The sequence below is a fragment of the Telmatherina bonti genome, assembly GCF_933228915.1.
Source record: "Telmatherina bonti genome assembly, chromosome: 11".
In the NCBI taxonomy this organism is placed as follows: domain Eukaryota; kingdom Metazoa; phylum Chordata; class Actinopteri; order Atheriniformes; family Telmatherinidae; genus Telmatherina; species Telmatherina bonti.
The window spans coordinates 20,726,848-20,749,237 of NC_136629.1; the positions used below are offsets into that span (position 1 = coordinate 20,726,848).

The 22,390-nt window shown below is 36.1% G+C and overlaps 1 protein-coding gene across 1 annotated transcript; it reads right to left on the reverse strand.

Annotated features, from left to right (window-relative positions):
• Positions 1–384: 384 nt before the first annotated feature.
• On the reverse strand, positions 385–22,351 carry eif2ak2 (eukaryotic translation initiation factor 2-alpha kinase 2). Its single transcript, XM_079248750.1, has 36 exons — positions 22,144–22,351; positions 18,179–18,305; positions 17,949–18,094; positions 17,738–17,861; positions 16,917–16,990; positions 16,644–16,793; positions 16,414–16,546; positions 14,902–14,951; positions 14,728–14,815; positions 14,404–14,435; positions 14,291–14,333; positions 14,126–14,196; positions 12,055–12,174; positions 11,798–11,926; positions 11,494–11,710; positions 10,964–11,107; positions 10,736–10,837; positions 9,369–9,431; positions 9,068–9,199; positions 7,332–7,393; positions 5,783–5,909; positions 5,552–5,694; positions 5,342–5,465; positions 5,184–5,242; positions 4,951–5,103; positions 4,639–4,771; positions 4,430–4,497; positions 4,268–4,352; positions 3,275–3,318; positions 3,063–3,182; positions 2,832–2,954; positions 2,546–2,750; positions 2,186–2,329; positions 1,895–1,993; positions 1,544–1,606; positions 385–1,419 (listed from the first exon to the last, which is right to left on the reverse strand). The coding sequence occupies exons 1-36, from the start codon at positions 22,248–22,250 to the stop codon at positions 1,297–1,299; spliced, it is 3,927 nt and encodes a 1,308-aa protein (XP_079104876.1). The 5' UTR covers positions 22,251–22,351; the 3' UTR covers positions 385–1,296.
• Between the last annotated feature and the right edge of the window lie 39 nt (positions 22,352–22,390).

Here is a 22,390-nt window from a genome sequence, read left to right on the forward strand (position 1 = left end):
AATTAGGGATGGATTCATGTCTTTTTGTTCTAGAGTCAGGATGTGGGCTGCAGCGTTTAGAACAGTCTGTAAGTGTTGCAGGGAGCCCTGTTCCAACCGGACATACAGTAAATCATAGTAATTAAAACAAGTTCTTATAAATGCATGGATTGCGCTCAAGCATTGCACAACATGATGAACTTTCAGCTGGATGGTCATCTAACTGTTTATATATGAGCCAGTGATTTTAGGCACAAACTGTCCACCAGTCTTTACTGAAAAACCACCAACCACAAACTGAAATTTTAATGTTTTATTAGTCTTTATTTCAATTTTTTAAAAAGTCATTTACATTGTGTATTTAACAATGAAAAAAGAAGCAAAACAAAATAACAAAACCCATCTTTTTCTGTATGCTGCATCAACAGGAAACTATTTTCCCCTTCTCGCATTGTTCTATATGAACAGGATTAAATGAATCAGAATTATGCTGCTGGATGTTTCATCCAAGTTCCCCCCCATTGGTGGGAGTTGTTTCGCATACGTTTCTAATACGGAAACATTGTCAGTGAAGTAACAGATTTTAAAATGGCTTCAGACAGTTCTGCCCTTTAAAGCTCATCTGGTGTGTTTGCATTATGTCAAACCTGACATTTCTGTTTTTCACAAAATCATCTTAGTTCTATATAAAGGATCAAAGCATGATTTTGCATGATTATGCTAGTCTGCTAACAAAGTAAACACTTTAAAAAAAAAAAAGGCTTTAAAATGCACCAACATTATTTCTTTTCAGCAAAGGCAGGTGATATATTTAAGTTTATATGTTCAATGTAATTTTATTAAATCCCAGCACAGTTTTAAAGATACAGTACAATTCGATCCAGTTAAAAAAATTATTTTCAATAATTTTCATTAAAAACTCACCTAACTAAAAACAAACATGTTTACTGATAGTTTTTGTTATAAGGTGCTGCACCAACATAGGGCACACAGTAGGCATCACTGGTTTAACATTCATATTCACCTACAAAGTCTAACGTCTTCTCTGTAAAATTTTGGATTTTAACAGTTTGCAATCACACACTCATTTAATGTTTACATTACCAACACTGAGCCCTTTGCAAAAGAGAAGTAAATATCAACTTTTAAAATGATCCACAGCATGATTTTTTAGAAGCTAATGAGTGTTACAGTGATCGTAAAAGTATATCACAGCTTAATTTAAAATAAACATTTTTGAAACCAAATGCTGGATCATTGCTTGCAGCATTAAAGATTTAACTTATTTTTTAGCCAATTAACAGATTAAACAGGATCTCAGACGGTGTGATTTCCAAGGTGCTGATATCTTTGTTCAAATTTTGCAAGCTCGACCTTCAGTTCACTTGCTTCAGGTCGGTCCTCTGGCTCCACAGACAGTAAAGATTTAATGATCTGGTACTGAAAAATAAAAATGAAGAAGACTCAGATCTGTATACCAATAATATAATTGTCCTTTTTAAAAAAAACAAAAAACAGATTTTTTCTGTAATTAGTTGATATCAGTAAGAATATAACAAGCTACCTCTTCTGGAAAAGTCTGGTAGAACTCTCTGGGAAAGCTCCTGTTTCTTGCATTAATCCAAATCTGGCAAATTCACAGTCATAAAAGGACAATAAATGATAATAAAAAGAAATTTACCAACCAGCTAGTTTGTTCATCTGAACATGACAAAGAAATAATGATAAAAAAAAGACAACATTAATGACAAAATAACTGCTTCTGACTCTGCTAGGCAACACACAACACTGAAAATAGTTTAGTAACCTTTATTCCTATTTATATTAAATAACTATCATATGTAACTTACTAAAACAGTGTTTAAGGAATTTAACGTAGTGATACAAAATGATGGCTTCTATATTGAGGACTCACCACAGCTCTTTCATGACCTGTTGACAGTTTCCACAGAAGCTCAAAGAAGATCAATCCCAAAGCAAACAGGTCAACTTTGTGGTTATATTCCACTGTCATCTATAATAACGGTAAAAAGAAGGATTAAAGGATTGTTAGGGTGAATTTATAGCAGGAAAAGCAGAAACAAAAAAAGAAACAACTCAGTATAATTAGAGAAGTAGCAGTTAGTTGATTTTGTTAAGATGCACACAAACACATTTTCAAAAACTATAACAAAGGAAATGCTGATGTCATTATTCACCATCTTACTTGTTCGGGAGGCATGTATCTTAAGGTTCCTGTCCTTTTGGTTCTCCTCATCAGGTTTACTTCACTGCCATCCTTCTGAGCAGTGACCAGACCAAAGTCACCAATCTTCACCACACCGTCCTTTCCAAACATGATGTTGGCAGGCTAAACGTTGAAAAGGAAGATCAAGATACTTGGAATTTTTTTTACAAAATGATTTTTTAATCTAATTGAAACAAAATGTACAAGTTAGAAGCATGTTGTGCATTCTTTATACAAATTTTACTTGGAACAAAAAACAAAAACACACTGTGACCTCTATTTAAAAACATAACACATCTTTTTGAACCTAGTGTTTTTAGGAGTAAGCCAAAGACTCACCTTCAGGTCTCTGTGCATTAGCTTTTGGGAGTGAATGTACTCGACCCCGCTGACTATTTGTTGAGCAATGGGAAGACTCTCTGCACTTCGCTGGTAGGCCTCCAAGTTTTTGCTGTTCCTTTCTTGTATCCAGTCATTAAGGGTTTTAGGGGAACATAATTCCATCTTGATGTAAAGATACTGATCACATGGTCCCCTTTCAGAGCTATAAAACACAACAAAAAGTTACATGGTTGTTAGTTTATTGATAAAATGAAGGAACGTCTTATTGTGGGATGAGACTTACTCAGAGGAGCTGTGGCTGAAACTGTCATCTTGATATTCTGAGTTTTCCTCCCAACAATGGTAGTATCTAACAATGTTACTTTGCTGGAGGTTTGCCAATGCTTTCACCTCTCGCACAGCTTTTCTAATCAAAGAATAACAGAAATATTCAATTATTTATTCATAATTAGTGTAAAGCATCCATTACTGACATAGTGTGTTTACTCTGAACAACACTGAGTACTTGACTTACTCTGTACGACCTACAATCTTCACAGCAAATTCCATGTCCAGCAGTTTTTCTTTTACTTTGTAGACACAACCAAAGCCTCCTTTGCCAAGACATGCAAGGATATGATAATCCGATGTAAATCTGCACACATTAGTTGCAAAAGTAAAAAAAATAAAGCTTTAAACATGACTATAAACCACATGGTTTCAGTGTAATTAAATGCTTTTCCATACCGTGACTGGGTTGATGGATTGCTTCCATTTTCCAAACTATTTTTCTAAGATAATAAAAGAAATAACAGTGTATTATTACAAATGTCTAAAGCTAAACAATAACAATAAAGATTTATGAAAAAGCAGGTTCTTTTGACAGACTTGATGAGATAATATAAAGTCACATCTGAATCAATAATGAGAAAAGGTGAAAAGACAAAATGTCTGCTGATGTAAAAAATAAAAAAAGTTAAAAGATTTGGCTCATAGGTATTTTAAAGACGATTTAAGAATAAAACAATGTTGCAAAACGTGTTTGAACTGGCAAAGACTGAAGTACATGACTCAGCTGTTCAGGATGAGCTGGCAAACAATGAGCGAACTCATTTCCAGATGAGATTCAATAAAGTTTTCCTCTGAGATTTAAACAAGTAAGGACAAATATATCTCATCTAAATTACCACAAGGGCAATGAGCTGCAGCACCACCCTCCCATGATACTGCACAGCCTAGTATATTAGTTTCAAAGCTATTGCTGATTTGTTTATTGATTCTTTTTTTTTAATTTTTCCAAATATCCCTTCATATTTGCTTTATAAATGACCAGAAACCCAAACACAGGGACAAATCTATCTCATGGTGAGCTTTGTATACTCCATGTGGGTCTTGTACCTGAACAAAAAGGGAAATCTTTCTATATTTGCCCGTCTCATTTAGTGCATTTTGTGATGATTATTACTGCAGTTTCTCCAGACGTAGTAACACATACTAAACTTCTGACTGATTCTCTAAGGGCCGTAGACGTCCCTGGACACTACGGAGATGCATATGAACCTTATTCATGTGTAACAATTAGGTATGTCTGCTTAAATTTTTGTTTCTGAAAGAATAGCCACAGTTTAAAATATATTTTTTAATGATATTGTTACTGTTAATCACATGACTATATTTAAAATTATTCAATCACATCTTAATCCTAACCTTTTTCTTTTATTGGACTCTGAGCAAACTGACCTGAATGTTGGAAGATGTTGATGAATCAGCAAATATTATGGATTCACTTGAATTCTGGTTTTGTGATGATGATTCATTTGAGTCCCTAAAATACAAGAAACAGAGTGAGTACATTGTTGCCAGCACAATGGAAAACTCTACTTATGTGCATAATTTCCTCACTGTGCTGCTGATTGTGCTGATGATGTAGATAATGTACCATCTTTGGACACTGTTAACCCAAAAGAGCCCTAAAACGCACAGACAGAAAACATAAAACATCAAAATCTCATGAAGATTTCACTTCAGTGAAAGGGGGTCTGTAATCATCACTAACTAAAGATGAATTAATCTATTTTTATGAACACGTACTGATCAGAATCATCAAATACCTGGCTGTCCCAGCCGGGTTGTCTCTGAAGAGTGAGCAGGGCTTGTTTGGCTGCATTTTGTTTTGCTTCCTTGGCGGACTTACCTTCACCAACAGGGTATTCTTTTTTTTCTATTTTTAATTGGTAAACAAATCTGTGTTTTGAAAAAAAAATGGGAAAAGAACATTATTGAGATCTCCAAATTTCCAGATTATTATTTATTAACATCAATCAGGAGCTAGACGGGCAGCATGTAGCACAGCTGGATGAATTGTTGCCACATGTATCGCTCCTCTGTGCAGCTACAAATATTATTCCAGGAACTATACTTACTTGAGGCAATGAGGAGGGCCAGATCTCTCTACCTCAATGAATGTACGACTGTAATTCATACTCTGACAGTAGTCGTTGATACGTCCAATGTAATTATTCTCTCTATAACCACTGTCTGGAGAGTTCACACTCCGGCTGCTTGTCCTTGTACTGCTGTTGCGAAAAGGCAACATGTTAAACTAATACAGATGCCAAAATATAAAAACAATCCATTATTATTATGTCTGACTTGCCTGATTTCAGCAACATCTCCATTTGAGTTCTCATTTTGTTGACACGATGCATCTGCAGTCTTGTAAACAGAAAAATTGCATTTTAAAATGTTTAATAAACGGGAAATGTGACCCACTGAAAATATTTTAGGTCTGGTGTGGTGTGTATCACTATTTACCTCTGAGGTTCCACTGCCATATATGCTATCATACGCCAGCTTGGCTGCTTCCTCCTTTGCTTTCCTCTTTGTTTTCCCAGAGACCTCTTGGTAAATCTTGTCACCCACCTTATACTTACAGTAGCTATATACATATAAAAATAGGTTTAGTTAATTCCAAGTGATGAGTACACAGTTACAGAGGAAGAATAATCCAGTGTGTAGACTTACAAAACTGTACTATGCAATCCAGGTTTGGTTGTCTCCAAAGCCTTTACATCCACTCTGTTCCTCTGACCATATTGATTAAGTAAACATATGTAATTGTCACTGGTCTGATGAGCTGATGCAGAAACCTCTGCCACATCATCTGTCTGCCGAGAGAATAACACATCGACATTTCATTTAAAAAATTCCACAAGTTGGTTTTTCAAGTTCTGTAAAGATGAACAATGATCTTACCGAGTCCAAATCTTCACCGTTAAGACATCTCAGAGCATTTTCTGCTGCATTTTGCTTTGCATCCTTTTTGGTCTTTCCAACACCAGGAGGATAGGGTTTGTCATCCAGAACAGCTTTCTGGCTGAAACTGTGGAAGATTAATCAGAGCTCTGTCATAAAACAATTCTCCATGAGGGTTACACATTACCGTTTTCATTAGTATCTGAAACTTCTTTTAAGAGTTTGGTCTTCTTCTAAAAGTTTCTCCTAGCTCAGTTTAAACATAGTGAGACTGTAATCCATCAACCTGAATACAATATTTTAACATTAGCCTACAAGAATAACATAGCACAAAAAGTCAAACAAATTTGTTTTTGGTTTATTAATATTTGTTTGAAGTATGTCTCTTTGTGATTAGGCATATACTATTGAAAAGCCTGGTTATTTTCAGTTTATTTGTGAGGAAAATGCAAAACCCACTCTGTGATGGTGAGTGTTGTTAAATTCCAGGATAGGGTTCGATCCTGGTCTGTGGGGATATGGGATCCTGAAAAGTTGCTGAATCTTATTTCAACATCACTCTGCATTGAGTTAGCATTCAATTTGACAAGTCTTATTTTCACAATAACGGAGATGCCATCCCCACACCATCACACTGCCTCCACCGAAATGTACATTATCTGTGCTAACATAGCCTTATTGCCAAGAAGCATTATTCCACTAAGAAATAAACCATCAGAAAATGTCATTACTTTTTTTGTGCCAAGTTTATATGAAAATACTGTAAATATGTGTGATGTCTACTTTTTGGCCATTTACTTCAAAAAAGCCCCCAAAAAACAAAAAACAAAAACAAACAAAAAAATAACCATAAAAACAAAACTAACAAATACCAATAATACCACATTCTAAACTTTTCAGCCTGGGACAAGGAAGGTGGTAAACATTTTCTTTCCCCTTTTAATCAGCGTTATAACATTTTGTGAAAGTGTAATTATTTCTGACATCAGGGTTGAGACAGAACATATGGGAACTAGCTCAGCAAAGTTCAAGGAAAACTGTCAGATCAGTGATACATCTAGGGAATCAAAGGCACAATCCACTCCACTATACTCTATAAGTTTAAATGTTTTCTGCAACCTTGCTGTCCTTGTTAAGGTGACAAGATGTCTTTTTTGCTTCGGACAGAATCGTACAGGCGATTACTGTACCTTTAAATCTTACATAATATTGCCAGTCATTGTTAACTGTTTAGCAATGGCTATTTCCATTTATACATGGCACAAGCAGCAGTTTAACAGTGACTTAATATGATCAGCACTTGCATTTAAATGATTTAACATTTACAAAGTTCCAAATAAAACAGTGATCTCATCACTTTACACTTAGCTTTTCTTACTGTCGTGTAATTTCCTGGTGCTTCGGAGGTTTATAGATTGACCAGACCTTCCAATAAAACGCATTGATTAGCTGCTCCAGCGACACAAAGCCCCTCCTTTCTCACTCCTTCCGATTGTTAGAGACCCCTGGACATGTTTCCACCCCCCTGCACGATAAATAGATTACTCACATTTTATTATGATCTGGGCCGCAACTGCCAAGGTCCTCATAGCGGAGCCGAAGACGATTTCTCTGTGCATGTTCATTCAGTTCAGCAACAAAGTTCCGATTTTCCATGATAAATAACACAGCAAGCTGCACTAAATTCTAACTAAGCTAGTCATAGATCACGAAGCAGTTGTTTTTTCTGCTTCCATCACACTTTCTACTCCAGTATCCGCATTTGTCGGCGGTCCCTTCCGGACCAGCTGACTATAAACGTCCCTAAGTTTCGATTCTGATTCAGGTACGTGGTTTAGTTTCGTTGGGGCAAACAAAACCGAAACTGGGCAACAGATAAACAAACACTTCCAGTAAACGTGATCAAAAGTGTGATGCTGTAATATTTTGTCCAGAATCGTTGGAATCAGTCTGCTGTGTTGTGGAAGGAGGAATCACTTTTCTCTCTTTTTTTTTTTTTTTAATCAGGTTTTATTTATCTTTGGAACCATGACACTTTTTTTTCTTCATTAAGTCATGAGTTAACCTGTGTAGACAGATCTCTGCAGGATGTGATGGGAATGTTGGCACCACGGTTGACATACCGTAAGTTTGATTTTGTCCTCCTGTTGTCTTTCCATACATCTTAAATCAGGATTTAAGGATCTCCACTCCTTTGAATTTTGACTTGATGACTTGTCAAGATTTTATTAACTTTGTTGGAATCCGGAGCTGCTTTCGGCTGGTACCCTATTTAGATTGACACCAAAGTTTCCTTATGCTTTTATCCCTTTAAGGCTCTGGTCTATCATTTGGTAGAGGTAAAATTGCTGTGACTGGGAAGAATTTCTTTAAAAAATGGTGAAAATAATACACCTGCCTGAACCATCTGAGGCAGGTTTGGATATTTAAAAACCAAAATAAGTGTTTGTTACAATACTACTGTTTCAAATTTCTACAATTTCACTGTTATATTATTTTTAATGTCTTCTTTTTAACATCTCAGTCATTTGCTAAAAAACATGTATGATTTTTATTCTTTTCCAAAACAAATGGAAAAACACAGAAAAACATTTTCTCTCACCTTTTTGTTGGTGTAAATGTTAAAGGGTAAAACCAATGCTCCACATACAACAGCTCAACTTTATAAATGTTGTCTTATATGTTGTAATAAAGAGTAAAATGTTGCACTTGGTGCTGAGAGGTCGAGTATTTTTAGTTTAGTCTTAAGAGAAACTAGTGTCTTGGAAATCACTGATAATTGTGCTTTTACGAAACACCTGCATTCCCTTCTTTGAAGCTTACAAATCCACTGGTGAGTCTTGTAGAGATGAGGCAAACAAACAGCAAATCAAAGCTTCCAGCACTAATTTAAATTCAGCATTTGCAAAGTACAACAGAAGCAGAAGGTGAATGACCATTACAATGGTCCAATGTTTTTTTTTTCCAACCCATTCAGCCTCCCAGTACATACTATGACATTTAAACCCTTCAGCATGCATTATATTATCTTATAACAGTTGTTACCCAAAACATGATTATTTGTTAAAAAGTGAATTAGGTAATTTATACTGCATTGGAAATCAGGTTATATGTTTTCTTCCATCCGTTACAGGACCATAAACATGATCATGAAGCATTTTGTCCCATCAGTTCATCAAAACTATTTTCTTAAAGACTGTGCCATCAGCTGAAGTCTTGCAAGACTTACAGACATGTCCAGTTAATAAACCCTGCTTATTTTGACTTTACTTGAGGATATCAGACAGTTTTACTGTCACGTTGCCCAGTTTTAGAGGTTGCAAGAGAACATTTAAACTCCTCCATGTCCGACTTTAGTTTGCTTGCTTCTGGTCGTTCCTCTGGTTTAACACACAACATTGACTTTATCATCTGGCTCTGAAAAACACGCAAAAATGTAACTGATATTAGTCTTTTAAAAAAAAATAAAAAATTTTCATGCATACATTTACAGTCCAGTTTGTTTAGTGGACTTTGGAAGTTTGTAATACTATCACAATACTGGAAATCCTCTCCCCTTTGTGACCAGTTGAAAGAACTTAAGTACCTCTTGAAGAAAGTGTTGAGAAAATCCTTGTGGAAGCTTCTGGTTTCTGACATCTTTCCAAATCTGGAGTCCACACAATAAGAGAAAGGAAGATCATTTAGTTGGACTAATGCACAATGGATTTTTTTTTTATGATGTGGAGCATTGCAGTGACGTACAGATTCTACAACAATGAGTAAATTTATGTATATTATCAACTCAAATCACTTTCACTGGAAAATCCTTTCAACTGAGTCCAAGTTTTGATGGTTTAAAGCAGGGAATCCCAATCCTGGTCCTCAAGGACCAGTGTCCTGCAGGTTTTCCAAGTGTCCCCGCTGCACCACACCTGATTCAAATCAACGTGTATTTAGCTGACATGTGCAGCTGACATGTGACATGTCTGAGTCTGAGGGAGGTGTGTTCCAGCAGGAACACTTAGAAAACCTGCAGGACACTGATCCCCGAGGACCAGGGTTGGGATCCCTGGTTTAAAGTAATCCTGAGGAATTCTGAATTATACTTCTGTTTTGATTGTTCCACCATGTACACTTACTGTACAATTTGACAGCAAAACTGCCCCATAGTATGATGCTACTGCCCCCATGTTTAAGAGCTGATGGTTGTAGTTAACTATCATGACCGAAACTTGCTAAACTACATGTCAGCATGTGACTTCTGATCATAATAATAAGCAGTTGTAAGCATGGCAACATTTGCTGCTGCTAGCATAATGCATAGTCATAATTATGCTAGGTGTAACATTTTTGGCCCTCTTTCTTAGCCAAGTTATGGTTTTTGTTACAGGGTATAAAATCTACATTTTCACAAACACAACCAACATTAAATGAAAAATTGTTCAAATAATGTGATAGGCAAGTTTATGGATGAAATTCATGTCGTTGTTTTTGCAGGTATAAATTTGGGAGGTTAACACTGACAGTTTCTTGACATTTTTCACTGTAGTATTGTCAAGGTTAGTATGAGCGGACAAACGCAGCCACTTTGATGCTGAAAAATGGAAGATAAAATGTACAGATAATCACAAGTTTACGTTTAGAGGGCTTTGTCATTTACAAAACATTTAGAAGCTTTCAATTAACAGAAACGAGCATTTGGATATTTTTTAATCAGTATATGAATAGTTTACCAAATGTTGTTTTTATGACAGTACAGATGAACACCTGTATTCTACTGGCTTGAGGAATTTGTCACAACCCGCAATGTTCAAAAGTCTGTGTGTTTAACTTTCTACACACAGCTACGGTTATTGTGCGGTCCAAGCCACTGAAATGAATGGCTTTCTGAAGCATATTCAATGGATTTGGTCTGACAGGGTCAAAGGCCTTCTGTGCTGCATAACTTCAGAGTGTCTCTGAGCAACGCACCTCGCTCCTTTCATGGAAAGTAGGCAGATTCCAAAGGAGTTCAAAATATATCAGCCCCAAAGCAAAAATGTCTACTTTACGGTCATAAAGGATCTTGCTTCTCTGTAAAAAAAACAAAAAACAAAAAAACAAAACAAAAGAGACGTTATCTCAACAGGAAATGATAACTATAGTATAAACTGCATAAGAAGATCTGAATGGAATAATGTGAAGTGCAGCTGGTCTCACTTGTTCAGGAGCCATGTAAGAAGGGGTCCCTTTGTACTTTTTCCTGTCCACAACGTTCTCAGCATCATCTTCTATCTCTTCAGTGACAAGACCAAAATCTCCAATTTTCACCTGTCCGTCCCGGTCCAACATGATGTTGGCTGGCTAACCGTAGGGAAAAAATGAGGAATTTGGATTACTTATGATTTTACCCAAGTTGAGTTAGCAGAATTGAGCAAATCACGTCTAGCAAAAGGTGTGATCAGATCTCTGGGTGATCTACTGGCTGTCACCATACTATCCTACACATTTTTGTCTCTATATGAAAGTAAGAACAAAAACAATCTTAAGGTTGATTTCTTTTTAACGCTTCAGGACAAAAAGCAGCAAATAAGTAGTGCAGGGTTGTATCAGCAGTAGAAACTATATGAATTTGTTCTACAGTAGAGATTTGCGCTCTACTGTCATCACACCGGCCTCAATGTGGCTGCGATGCAGCTGAGCAGGTGGTTAAAAAAACAAACTAAATAAATTACTGTATCTAGTCTCACCTTCAGGTCTCTGTGGATGAGCATCTTGGAGTGAATGTAATCTACTCCGCTAACTATCTGTATGGCAATCTCTAAACTTTCCTCCTTTCTTTTGGAGTCTCGCAGAGATTTCTTTGGATCCTGAACATTTTTCTTGTCTATCCACACTCTCAGTGTTTTGGTGTCACATAACTCCATCTGAATGTAAAGGTACTTCACAATCGAATCAGTGGAAGACCTGAAAACGGAAGGAAAATACAATAAACTCAGGAAAAGTGTAATATTGTTGAGAAAACAAGAAGACTGGATGAAGATTAGAGCTTACTGTGATGCGCTGCTACTGTCAGCTGAACCGTCCCACTGGTATGTCGAGTCCTCCATCCAGCACGAGTGGTATCGAACAATGTTACAGTGATTCAGGTCTGACAAGACCTTCACCTCTTGTAGAGCATTTCTAATCCAAACAAATATCATGAAATGACTCCAATTAATGCAACTCTCAACCTACATTGCATTCAATCTATCTTTCATGAAAAGACTGCTTTGACAAAAAAATATGAAGAAACATAATACTTGACATACTCTTTGCAGCATACAATCTTCACAGCATAAAACTTATCCTCCAGTTTGTGTCTTGCCTTGAAAACATTACCATAGGATCCTTTACCAAGGTGCTCTATGGCATCATAGTCTGATGTAAACCTGTGGAAATGAATACAGATTTATCAGCCAAATTTATAATGAAAGAGTAATTTTACTAATGAATATACCCTTTTGTGATTTTTCTGTTTCATGCAAACCTCTGATATCATGTACTTTTTAAATAAAATGTACTTAATGGGCCTAAAAACAGCAAAACCTAAATGACTGATGATGGATGATTTTTTTTTTTTTTTTTTATGACAGAGGAGATTATGTTTTTAAAGCAGAATTAATCACCATCTCTAACACAGTGATGATCACCCCGGCTCTAAGTCTGAAACAACACAATATAGACAATAAGAAAAATATGGAGCTCTCCAAAGATATTCAGTGACAAAGTCATTAAAAAGTAGATGAGGATTATAGGGAAATATCTCAAACTCTAAACAGCGCACAGACCAGATTTAGTCCCATTAGCTTTTCTGGGGTCTTGAAAACAGCAGAGGAATGAATAAAGACAGATGACCCTCTTCATCATGTCCTTCTAACTGGTACCATGCTGCTATTTGATCCAGAGCCTTTGCAGCCACTTTTCTACACTGGTTGCCCTTCTTAGGGCTTACACTTACAATGGGGTAGCAAGCTAGAATAAAATAAAATAAAATAAAATAAAATAAAATAAAATAAAATAAAATAAAATAAAATAAAATAAAATAAAATAAAATAACTTTGGTCTCATAGCAAGAAGGTCGCTGGTTCGACCCTCAGCTGGGTGAAGTTTGGACAGTGGCTTTTCTGTGTGGAGTTTGCATGTTCTCCGGCTTCCTCCCACCACCCAAAGACATGCATGTTAGGTTAACTGGTTACTCTAAATTGCCCATAGGAGTGAGTGTGAGCATGAGTGGTTGTTTGTCTCTGTGTGGCCCTGCGATGGACTGGCGAGCTGTCCAGGGTGTACCCTGCCTTTCGCCCGAAGACTGCTGGGATAGGCTCCAGTTACCTTGTGACCCTTAAAGTGGAACTATTATGTGCATTTCAGGCTAATTTATTTTTATTTCTAAGCCCAGAAGGGCTGGGATTGATCGAGTTATTGTCACAAATTGCTTTATTTACTTCAGACCGACCCTCTCCGTAGGCTGTCAGATCAGCCTGTGGGCAAAACGAGTGGATTGAGACTCTTCCGCATTAAGCCCCGCCTCCCGCCACTGCACTACATCGGGAACGCACACTGCACCTGCTTTCGCCGTCATTGTAGCATCTCATAAACAGAATGATTAGGCTCATATGAACTCAATAAAAAAAACAAAATACAATGTCAACACATAGCATACAGCCCTACATGTTGGAACCTGAATCAGACCCTGAAAACAAAGTGGAAAACAGCAACCCACAGCAACGAATGCAGCAGGATGTCTCTCTTTGGTAAACTCAACCGACAACGTTGGAAATAACTTTATCCGACGTTTTCCACCCGCCTGATGTATTTGTACATGCCCTTGTTAACCAGTAGAAGGTAACCAATCACCGAACCTTATCCCCCGCGATGTCACAAGGATTTCGAAGTAGAAAAAACTCTCTAAAACGTGTTTTTCGTCGCCATGGAAACCGAACGGAGAGAGTGCTGGAACTCAAGCTCAAACTCAAACATGCGTTTAGGTGATAAAAAAACAGTGCCGTTCACATGTCTGATGAGGATTCAACACTGTAACACTGTAGAAAGCTCAGAAAACTTGAAATACCATAATAGGACCCCTTTAATTGGATTAAGCGGTTAGGATAATGAATGAATGAAAATAAAATTTTCAGTTTTATGTTGGTGCTATGCTTTTTTTAAATTCAGTGGAACAAAACACAAAAATCGCCACAACAAGCACATTAATGTACATTAATGACGCACTAATAGAGACAAATCACCAACAGGCTGAATGTGACTGTCACGTTTTCTGTAAAATTCATATTAATCAACAAAACACAAAGTGAATTGTTTATTTACTATACTGATCTTTCACACCTTGACAGAATGGACTGAGTTGCTGTTTTCTTCTTCTCCGTATTTCCTTTAGTCTTGAAATTGACGATTTCCTTAATACAAGTCATAATACAGATGTTACTTCTTTTTCAACAACAGCCAAAGAAGTAAAATGGTATAGTTTAATAGTATAACTTCTCATTTTACCTCCTTGCTGTTGTCATCAGCATACTGGAAATTTGCTGCAATTCTAACAAGAAAAAGTATAATAAGCGATCGGATTAAATAATACAAATCTTTATAGTAGTAAGATGTGCCACCTTATCTTGGGCTTTGCATCAGGACTCCGAGCCTGTGAAGTGGGAGGAAGAGAAACATTATTGACAAGAGTATGGCCATTTAAAATTAAATTAATATGGAAAATATCTTTTTAATTCATTTGATCTAGAAAATGGTTTGATAAAGAGATGTGACCAAAAAAGAATAACAAAGACCTCTTTCATTTTTGATCTAACTTGTTCCTTTAAGTACATGTTTGAGCTTAAATGGCATATTTTACATCACTTCAGTTTATTAAAAACATCATAAGACATTCAATTTCACTTAACCTGAGCATCTCAAGGCTACAGAAGGAGATAACAGACCTGATCCTTGGGACGATGTGAAGTATCAGTGAAAACAATTGAGTCACTTGTAGTCGTTTCGCTGCTTGATTTTGTATTACCAGAATCCCTCCAGGAAGACAATGACACAAGTTATTAGCAGCATTTTCAGCATTAAACTTAACATTATGTTACTCTGCTCATTAGGATCCTCACTGTATACTGGTTGAAGGAGATTGCTTGGCTTGGCCACTATCAACGGACACCTGAGAACACACACAAAAAATTATATTTGGCAGCGACATTCATGTAATTTTACTTAAATAAAACCCTATTTACATCTCCTTTTATTTTTTAAACTTTTCTAAAAAAAAAATGTCTGGGCTTTAAATTGGTGTGTTTTACGTATTGTTCCTGTTGTACTGTTATAATATTTCAGTTTAATTTTCTGAATGTTTTCAGATTACCTTCATTGATTTCAGCAGGTCAGTCTTATTTGGTGGGTCTAGTTTAGTGATATATGTCAGCTTGCAAAGACAAGCTTGATGTTATTCATCACTCTTTTCTCTTGAACAAATAAAACAACCATTTTTAAAACATGTGTACTTGCAAACTTTTTTGACAGTGTTGTTTACGGAAGCTGGGAGGGGCCATGCTTGCAGATATTTATTCTGATGCCGTTATATTCAGATCACAAACTAGTTATTCTGTTTCCCCGAGATCCCTTTTCATGTGATACGAATTAAAGGTGTTGTTAATCCAAAAAAGTAAGCTTATATCTTGTTAATAGGACAAATAGGTTTGTGTTATAATGTCTAAAATTCAATAAGAACAGTTCGTGAGAATCTTGATCAATAAGTTCTGACATGTATGATTATTTCGATCACTTGCTACTTATAGGGTTCCTTTATTCTAACAAAAATGACTTTGTTGGTCTTTTGAAGTTTTATTACTTATCTCAAGATTGTAAAAATGATTAAGATAGAAATCTTTGTTATCTCAAGGTTAAGAGATAAATAACTACTTATGGCTTCTCTCAGCTACGGTCTGATGTCTGTATTTTGATAACACTGTTTCTCTTTTCTAACTGTAAACTGGAAATGTTAAGAAATGATTCCTTTCTTTCTTTCTACAGTCATTTAGCAGACGCTTTTATCCAAAGCGACTTACATATGAGTGAGAACAACACAAGCACGAAATCAAAGAGTAGAGGATATTGTAGGAAGGTGCTAGTGGACTGTCCAGTTGGATGCAGATCCTTCCATGAAGTGCTACAGGTTTTTTTTTCTTTGTTTTTGTTGTTTACTCCCTTCCCACCCCATAATATCACCTATGTTATAATACAAAGAGTTAATACCATAAAGTTTGTTGCAAAGAACTGGGCTAAGTTCTCCAACTTAGCTATACTAAGTGTTAAAAGTGCTCCTTGAAGAGCCGAGTTTTCAGCTTGCTCTTAAAAGTAGACAGAACTCTGCAGAGCAGACAGAGTTTGGACAGAGTTTTACAAAATACACTGAATATGTAGTTTAGTAGCATTTTAGAAGCCAGACGTTCCCTCTTCCATCTGGAATAGATGGTTACACCTGGAAAATCTCCTTTAGGAGAGGAACTTGTATAACAGCTCAGTTCAATGTCGAAAGTTTGTTTGAAGGGGTAAAATAATATAAAACTATATTCACAGAAACCACTTAACCAACTCTACATGAGTCATACATTTTAAATAGGTACCTTGCTTTCAAAGTCTGACTGCTCTTTAAGTGCTGACCAGGCCAACTGAGCTGCATTCTGTTGGGCTTCTTTCTTGTTTTTACCTTCGCCCACAGAATATTCCTTATCGTCGATCAATAATTTGTAGAAAAATCTGTATTGGTCAGAAAGGATACATCTTTAGATTACTAAAAACCTTTTGTTTTTTTACATTGTGGGTATTAAGGTTAAAGGAGTTCGGTAAAACTCACATAGGGTTATGAGAAGGACCAATTTTTTTTACTTCAATAAATGAACATGTGCGTTTTGTTTTCTGACAGTAGTGGTTGACAATTCCAACAAAATTTGCTTGTGAAAAGCTGCTGTCGTCAGCCTTAACATTCAAGCTCTTTATTTGATCACTGCAAAAACACAGACAAAATATTAATGTTAACTGCAACTTGTTATAACCAAACAAAACTCAAGATTAATAGTTCAAACAATATTTTACAGGTAATTTTGCGAGTGTTCACACTTGTACTCACCTGATGTTTGACAACTTTTTGTCTAATTCCTCCTGGTGAAGGCTAGAAGTGCCGCTATCCTTAAATTCTACGGTCTATAAAACAGATGAAACAACAAAAATGAGCTCATTTAGAAAACAAGAATTCCCGTCTCTTGTGTTCTGTATTATTTTCGAGCAGAGGTGAATTAACCAGGTGGCTCAAAATAAAAGTCCTGCCATGTTTTTGGATTTACCTGTGCATCTAGAACAGGTGTTTTCCCTAACAGGCTCATTTACCTTGCTGTGGAGCTGAGCTACATTCAGCTGGTTTAGTGCTGGTGGGAACAGCTGCCGGACACGACTTATACTTCATGGCACCTGGATTATTAGGGGTGTGGCAATATGCTTTTGTCCTGATTCGATTCGAATCCGATTTTTTGGGTGCCGATTCGATTTAAATTGCGATTCTCACAATTCTCCTATATTGCTGATTTTTGGAGATTAAAAACAAAAAAAAATGTATCAAACTTTTTTTTGCTTGTCATTTTTCTTCATTTCAATGAGGAAAAAACAACACAGCAGCTAGATCATCATTCTGCTGCTATAATGCCCAAGAAGACAAGTAAAAAGATCAATAAAAAAACAATAAAAATGACAAAAAAAAATTTAGTGCATTCATTTTATTTATTTGAAAAGAAAAATCGATTTTTTGACTAAAAAAAAAATCTATTTTAAAATTGTAAAGAAAAAAATCCCGATTTCCGATTTTTCGATTAGATTTTCCCACCACTATGGATTATACACCTCTGATTTTAAGGTCTTCATTTCAGTCTGAATAAACTGTGATGCATCACTACTTACATCTGTAGATTCACTCCCAACTATCTCCTGATATACCAGCTTGGCAGCTTCCTCCTTGGCCTCCTTCTTTGATTTTCCTGGGGCACCTGGATACTCCTTTCCACCAATGACAAACCTGCACCATCTAACAATAATAACGTAAAACACTGAATACGTTTCTAAGCGTTAATGCGCAACCATAAATAAATCTGGGCACAAGGAAGAAACTTACTGAGATGCACTATTTGGTCCGAGTTTGGTTGACTCCTCAGCCCGTACAAACAACCGGTTTTTTTGCCCATATTCATTGAGCCAACATGTATAGTTGATACTTTGCAGCTGGACTTTAGCAGGAGAAGCTTCTGGGGCTTTTTCCGGCTGTCAAGATGAAACCAACATGTAGCGCATCAACACAACAACTCAAGCACAGAGAAAGTAAGTAAAACCTTGACGTGCTCTTACATCATCTGGTGGCTCCTCCAACAAGCATTTCAAGGCATTTTTCGCAGCATTCTTTTCAGCTTCTTTCTTGTTCTTTCCCACACCTTCAGGATAGGCCTTTCCATTCAGAATAGCTCTTACAGTAAACCTGCAAAATAATTACAAGAGCTTTACTAGTTACCTGCAATCCAGCTACGATTATCATTTTAAATACTGCAATACAGCAACAGATTATTCATTTACAATTATCAGTGTAAAAATAAGCAACATCTGCTTAAGGTTTTGTGTGTGTGTGTGTGTTTTTTAGATACTTGTGTGTGTGCATTGGAACATACATTTGGAAGTACCCAAAGTTATGCACAAAATGCTTTATACAGTTTACAAACCATGTATTACACAAAGTACCTCAAGATAGAGTTCACAAATCGTGTATTAGACACACATGATATCGAGTCAATTTTCTCTTCATATTACAGCATTAAACTCACTAAAGTGAAGAGTGGTTTCACCCATCGCTTCCCTAATTGCGCATGCAAAACTGTTTTTATGCATTTACATTCACTGTTAAAATGTCCTGTTCATTGTTTTATTTGCCATGTATTTTTTCATTTGGAGGATTGAATAGTTCATTTGGCACACACAACACACAAGAGAGATATTTCCTGGTGTTTTAATTTCGTCTCCAGGGACCTCATGGACAAAGGGTACGTACGCAAGAAAAGAAAACTCTTTTAGAAATCTGACTTTATACAATCACTGGAAAAAAGTTCATGCTAACTTTTCAACAGTTCTCCTGAAGGGAGGGGGAAATGCTTCAAAAACATCCAGTTTGACAAGAAACACGGTATGTCAGATCAGACAGTCTGTCGAAACTTAGTCCAATCAGTGCATCTTAATTTACCGCTTCATCTTGGATCATTTAAGGAGGCCTTATCTGGTACACTGTAACATGTTTTATTTAGCTGTCATCCAATCTCCTGGGAACCAAGGTTAAAGCAAATTCCAACAAACATTCACCCTGAATGCACCTGATGGTCAGAGTACATCTGAGGTCATACAGAGTTCATTTTAAATTACAGCTGAATCCCACAGAAATACAAATTGATTATAATGTTAGCATTCATTATATTGAAACATGCTAAAAACACACACATATATAAAACTCCCATTACAATACGTACACCACGTTTTACACATAAGTTGGAATGTACAGAAAAATACTTTTCATAGATCTCTGCGTACCGCCAACAAACTTTTGACCTGCTGTGAAAATGTTCATACCCCACGCAAACTTCAGATAAGACTACAAATACTGAAACGCTCCTTTATGAACTGAAATATGTTACTGTAAACTGTCTGAAGTCCAAGTGGACATAAATAAAAAAACTTCACTCATCTGAGCTGATTAATTACACCTGATCAACAAAACTAAACCACATTCAATCTCATTCCCCAGCATATATCATGCCATAGTAAAATTCCATTACCTACATTCAATGAAAACTGATCAGTTTTCTCTGTTTATGTCACGCTTACGTAATCGCACATCAATGAAAGCTGGCTGCAATTCCCATAAAAATTTACACACGATATATCATGATCTTTTTCTCACTGAGCATGCAGCACGGTGTCACATGGTCATTATGAGTAAGAACAACACTCCCACTATAAGTTCCTACAGGAATGATTTGTCGGATTTCAAATCCAACGTGTCCTTGGGACCCCAAATTGGTGTGGTCATTATACAGTCAGACTGGTGTCCTTCAGCAATGGAAGTTGACATTTCTTAGATCTGTGCACCTCCTTTTACTTCATTTTGAATTCAGCAGTCTGTATTTGTTTTTCAAAAATGATAAACACCACGAGTCCCCACTCACAGCTCCTTGTTTGGAGACTTTGGCTTAATAAATGGCATTTCATCAATATTTCAAACAAACCAGTCATCGTAATGTTTACATATAAAATCATTATATGCAGTGTTTTTAATCATAGAAATTTTTACTTTCAATAAACAAATATGTCCAGAAAAATTAATCAAGTCAAACTTTTGTAACTTTCCAAATAATGATTTCACATTATTTCACATAATGTGGAAAGCAATTTTATTATTTTCCCACCTCTGATTCAACCACATGACTTACATATTATGTAAAATATTCCACTGTTTTGACATTTCTGGTGTATTTCTTATTGTTATTTTGGCTAAAAGGCAAAAATCATGCTGTGCAATTACTGTTATCTGCATATGAATTAATGGGAGGAAACAAAGCGGTTCTGAAGCTGCACTCAGTTCCAAGGCAGTCAGGATTTATAAATAAAAGACATGCAGAAACAAGCGTCGGAAGAGATTCATACATCTGAAAATTTTTGGGCATCAGTTCTTTTCTAGGTCTTGCTTTACGCCACCTTTCACTATGAAATCCATGCAAGTCTTAGTACATGAGGCCCCAGGTACTCTTGGAAGCATTTCTTTCTGCTTTCCACCTTATTATTAAGTCAAGAATCACTTCAAATAATGGAGAAAATTAACCAATTAATCTTTTATCTAAATTTTCATTAGCTGTAGTCTTACACACACAAACACACAAAGTCCTCATGCACAAAGTACAAAAATGCACAAACATTAATATTTCACACATACATGGTTTACCTTCAACCAAAAAACGCTCCTGCACATACAAGTCATTAAATACATGAGCATGAATTGCCTGGTACACACAGCCAAAGGTGCCATTACATTACGCACAGGTCAATAAATAGTGATGTGATGTTCACAAATTAATTGAATCTTTTGAATGGCTCTTCACTGTGAACAAGGGGAACCAAGTCCCTGTAGAGAGCTGTTATTTTTGTTAGTTTTCCTTTCTTTTGGAGGTGCGTCATCCTAGCTTAAACTGGTGGAGGGAGTTCAAACTGGAAGAACTGTGCAAGACTGCTTTACTAGCAAAATGGGGAAAAAAAGGGGTGAAAAAATAAGGTTGGAACATGCAGAGAATTCAGATAATTTAGCCCACATGTCAATAAAACTACCAGTTTTTCTGAATAAGACAATATTCATTGTCCTACCAAATAAACACATTTTATATAACTTAAACCATAATGAATAATTCATCCTAATGTTTTTTTTTTTTAACAATTAAAACATTAATTTTTCAAAATAATGGCTTTTTGAAGAGAATGACTCCTTAATGAAGAACTCTCTACAAAGAGCCACAAGTCCCATCACTAATCTTGAGACTGAACACTTCCAGGAACTTCACATCTTTGTGCATACATGGTGTGTTTAGGTTCTGGTGGACAATATCATCAATTTAGTTCCATTGCTTGCAAAATACCATATTCATAAATGTAAAATCTCTACTAAAAATACTTAATTCTTGAATAGAAACTCAATACTTTTATGACAATACAACATTCTAAAAACAAGAAAGCTGTCAAAACCACTGATGTATGTCTGCTTTATAATATTTATTGAATGACATCATAATTTTTTACTCCCTGAACCCCTGACAATGTTATTTATTCGTGAAATATTCAAGTGTTTTCCTTTTTATATTGAATAATGTTAACAAAGTTAATGTTTTGGTGAAAAAAAAGTTCTGATGGAAAACTTGTATTCAAAATTAAAATATCTGTCTCAAATGACTGAAACTGTTTGAAATAATGCATACACCGACCGTTTTGACTGTAGTATATACGCTTACAATGACACGGGCTATACGAATATAGTGTCTTATATTTAATAATATGTCAATAATACATGTACAGAATACAATTTGTTTATTGTACACTTCCTACGATGTTGACGCTCCTGTTAGTTGCATGTACTGTAACGCAAGCTTCATCCATTCATCCGTCTTTCATTCCCACAGCTTTAGGGTGGAAGCCAGATGATTTCCGAAAATAATAAATCAATCCGTACTGTAGTGTAAAAACTGTTTGTGTATCAATAATTAAGACAAATCCTGCCATTTGTTTTAACTCACGTTTTAATGTGGTCAGGGCCATCAGATGCAACGACATCATATGTCACTACGAGTCTTTTCTTGTTAGCATACTCGTTCAGCTCAGACTTGAAGTTTCCTGATTCCATAGTACATTGCTATATAGTACTTTTAAGCACTCTGAATATTAAAAACTAAGCGCCAACCACAATGTATAGCTAAAAAGTTTTGCTGCTGTCATCTCAGCGTACCTTCCGTGGTCGAGTCATAGGTTTCGATTTCTTCATAA

What these genes read in the sequence shown, in the direction of transcription:
- eif2ak2 (XM_079248750.1), bottom strand. Translation starts at nt 22,250, where the DNA reads ATGGAATCAGGAAACTTCAAGTCTGAGCTGAACGAGTATGCTAACAAG. An exon ending in GGCCCAGATCATAATAAAAT is followed by an intron (nt 5,910 to 7,331) that starts GTGAGTAATCTA and finishes AATCTTCCACAG; the next exon opens with TTTCAGCCAGAAAGCTGTTC. An exon ending in TTCAGCCACAGCTCCTCTGA is followed by an intron (nt 2,751 to 2,831) that starts GTAAGTCTCATC and finishes TGTGTTTTATAG; the next exon opens with CTCTGAAAGGGGACCATGTG.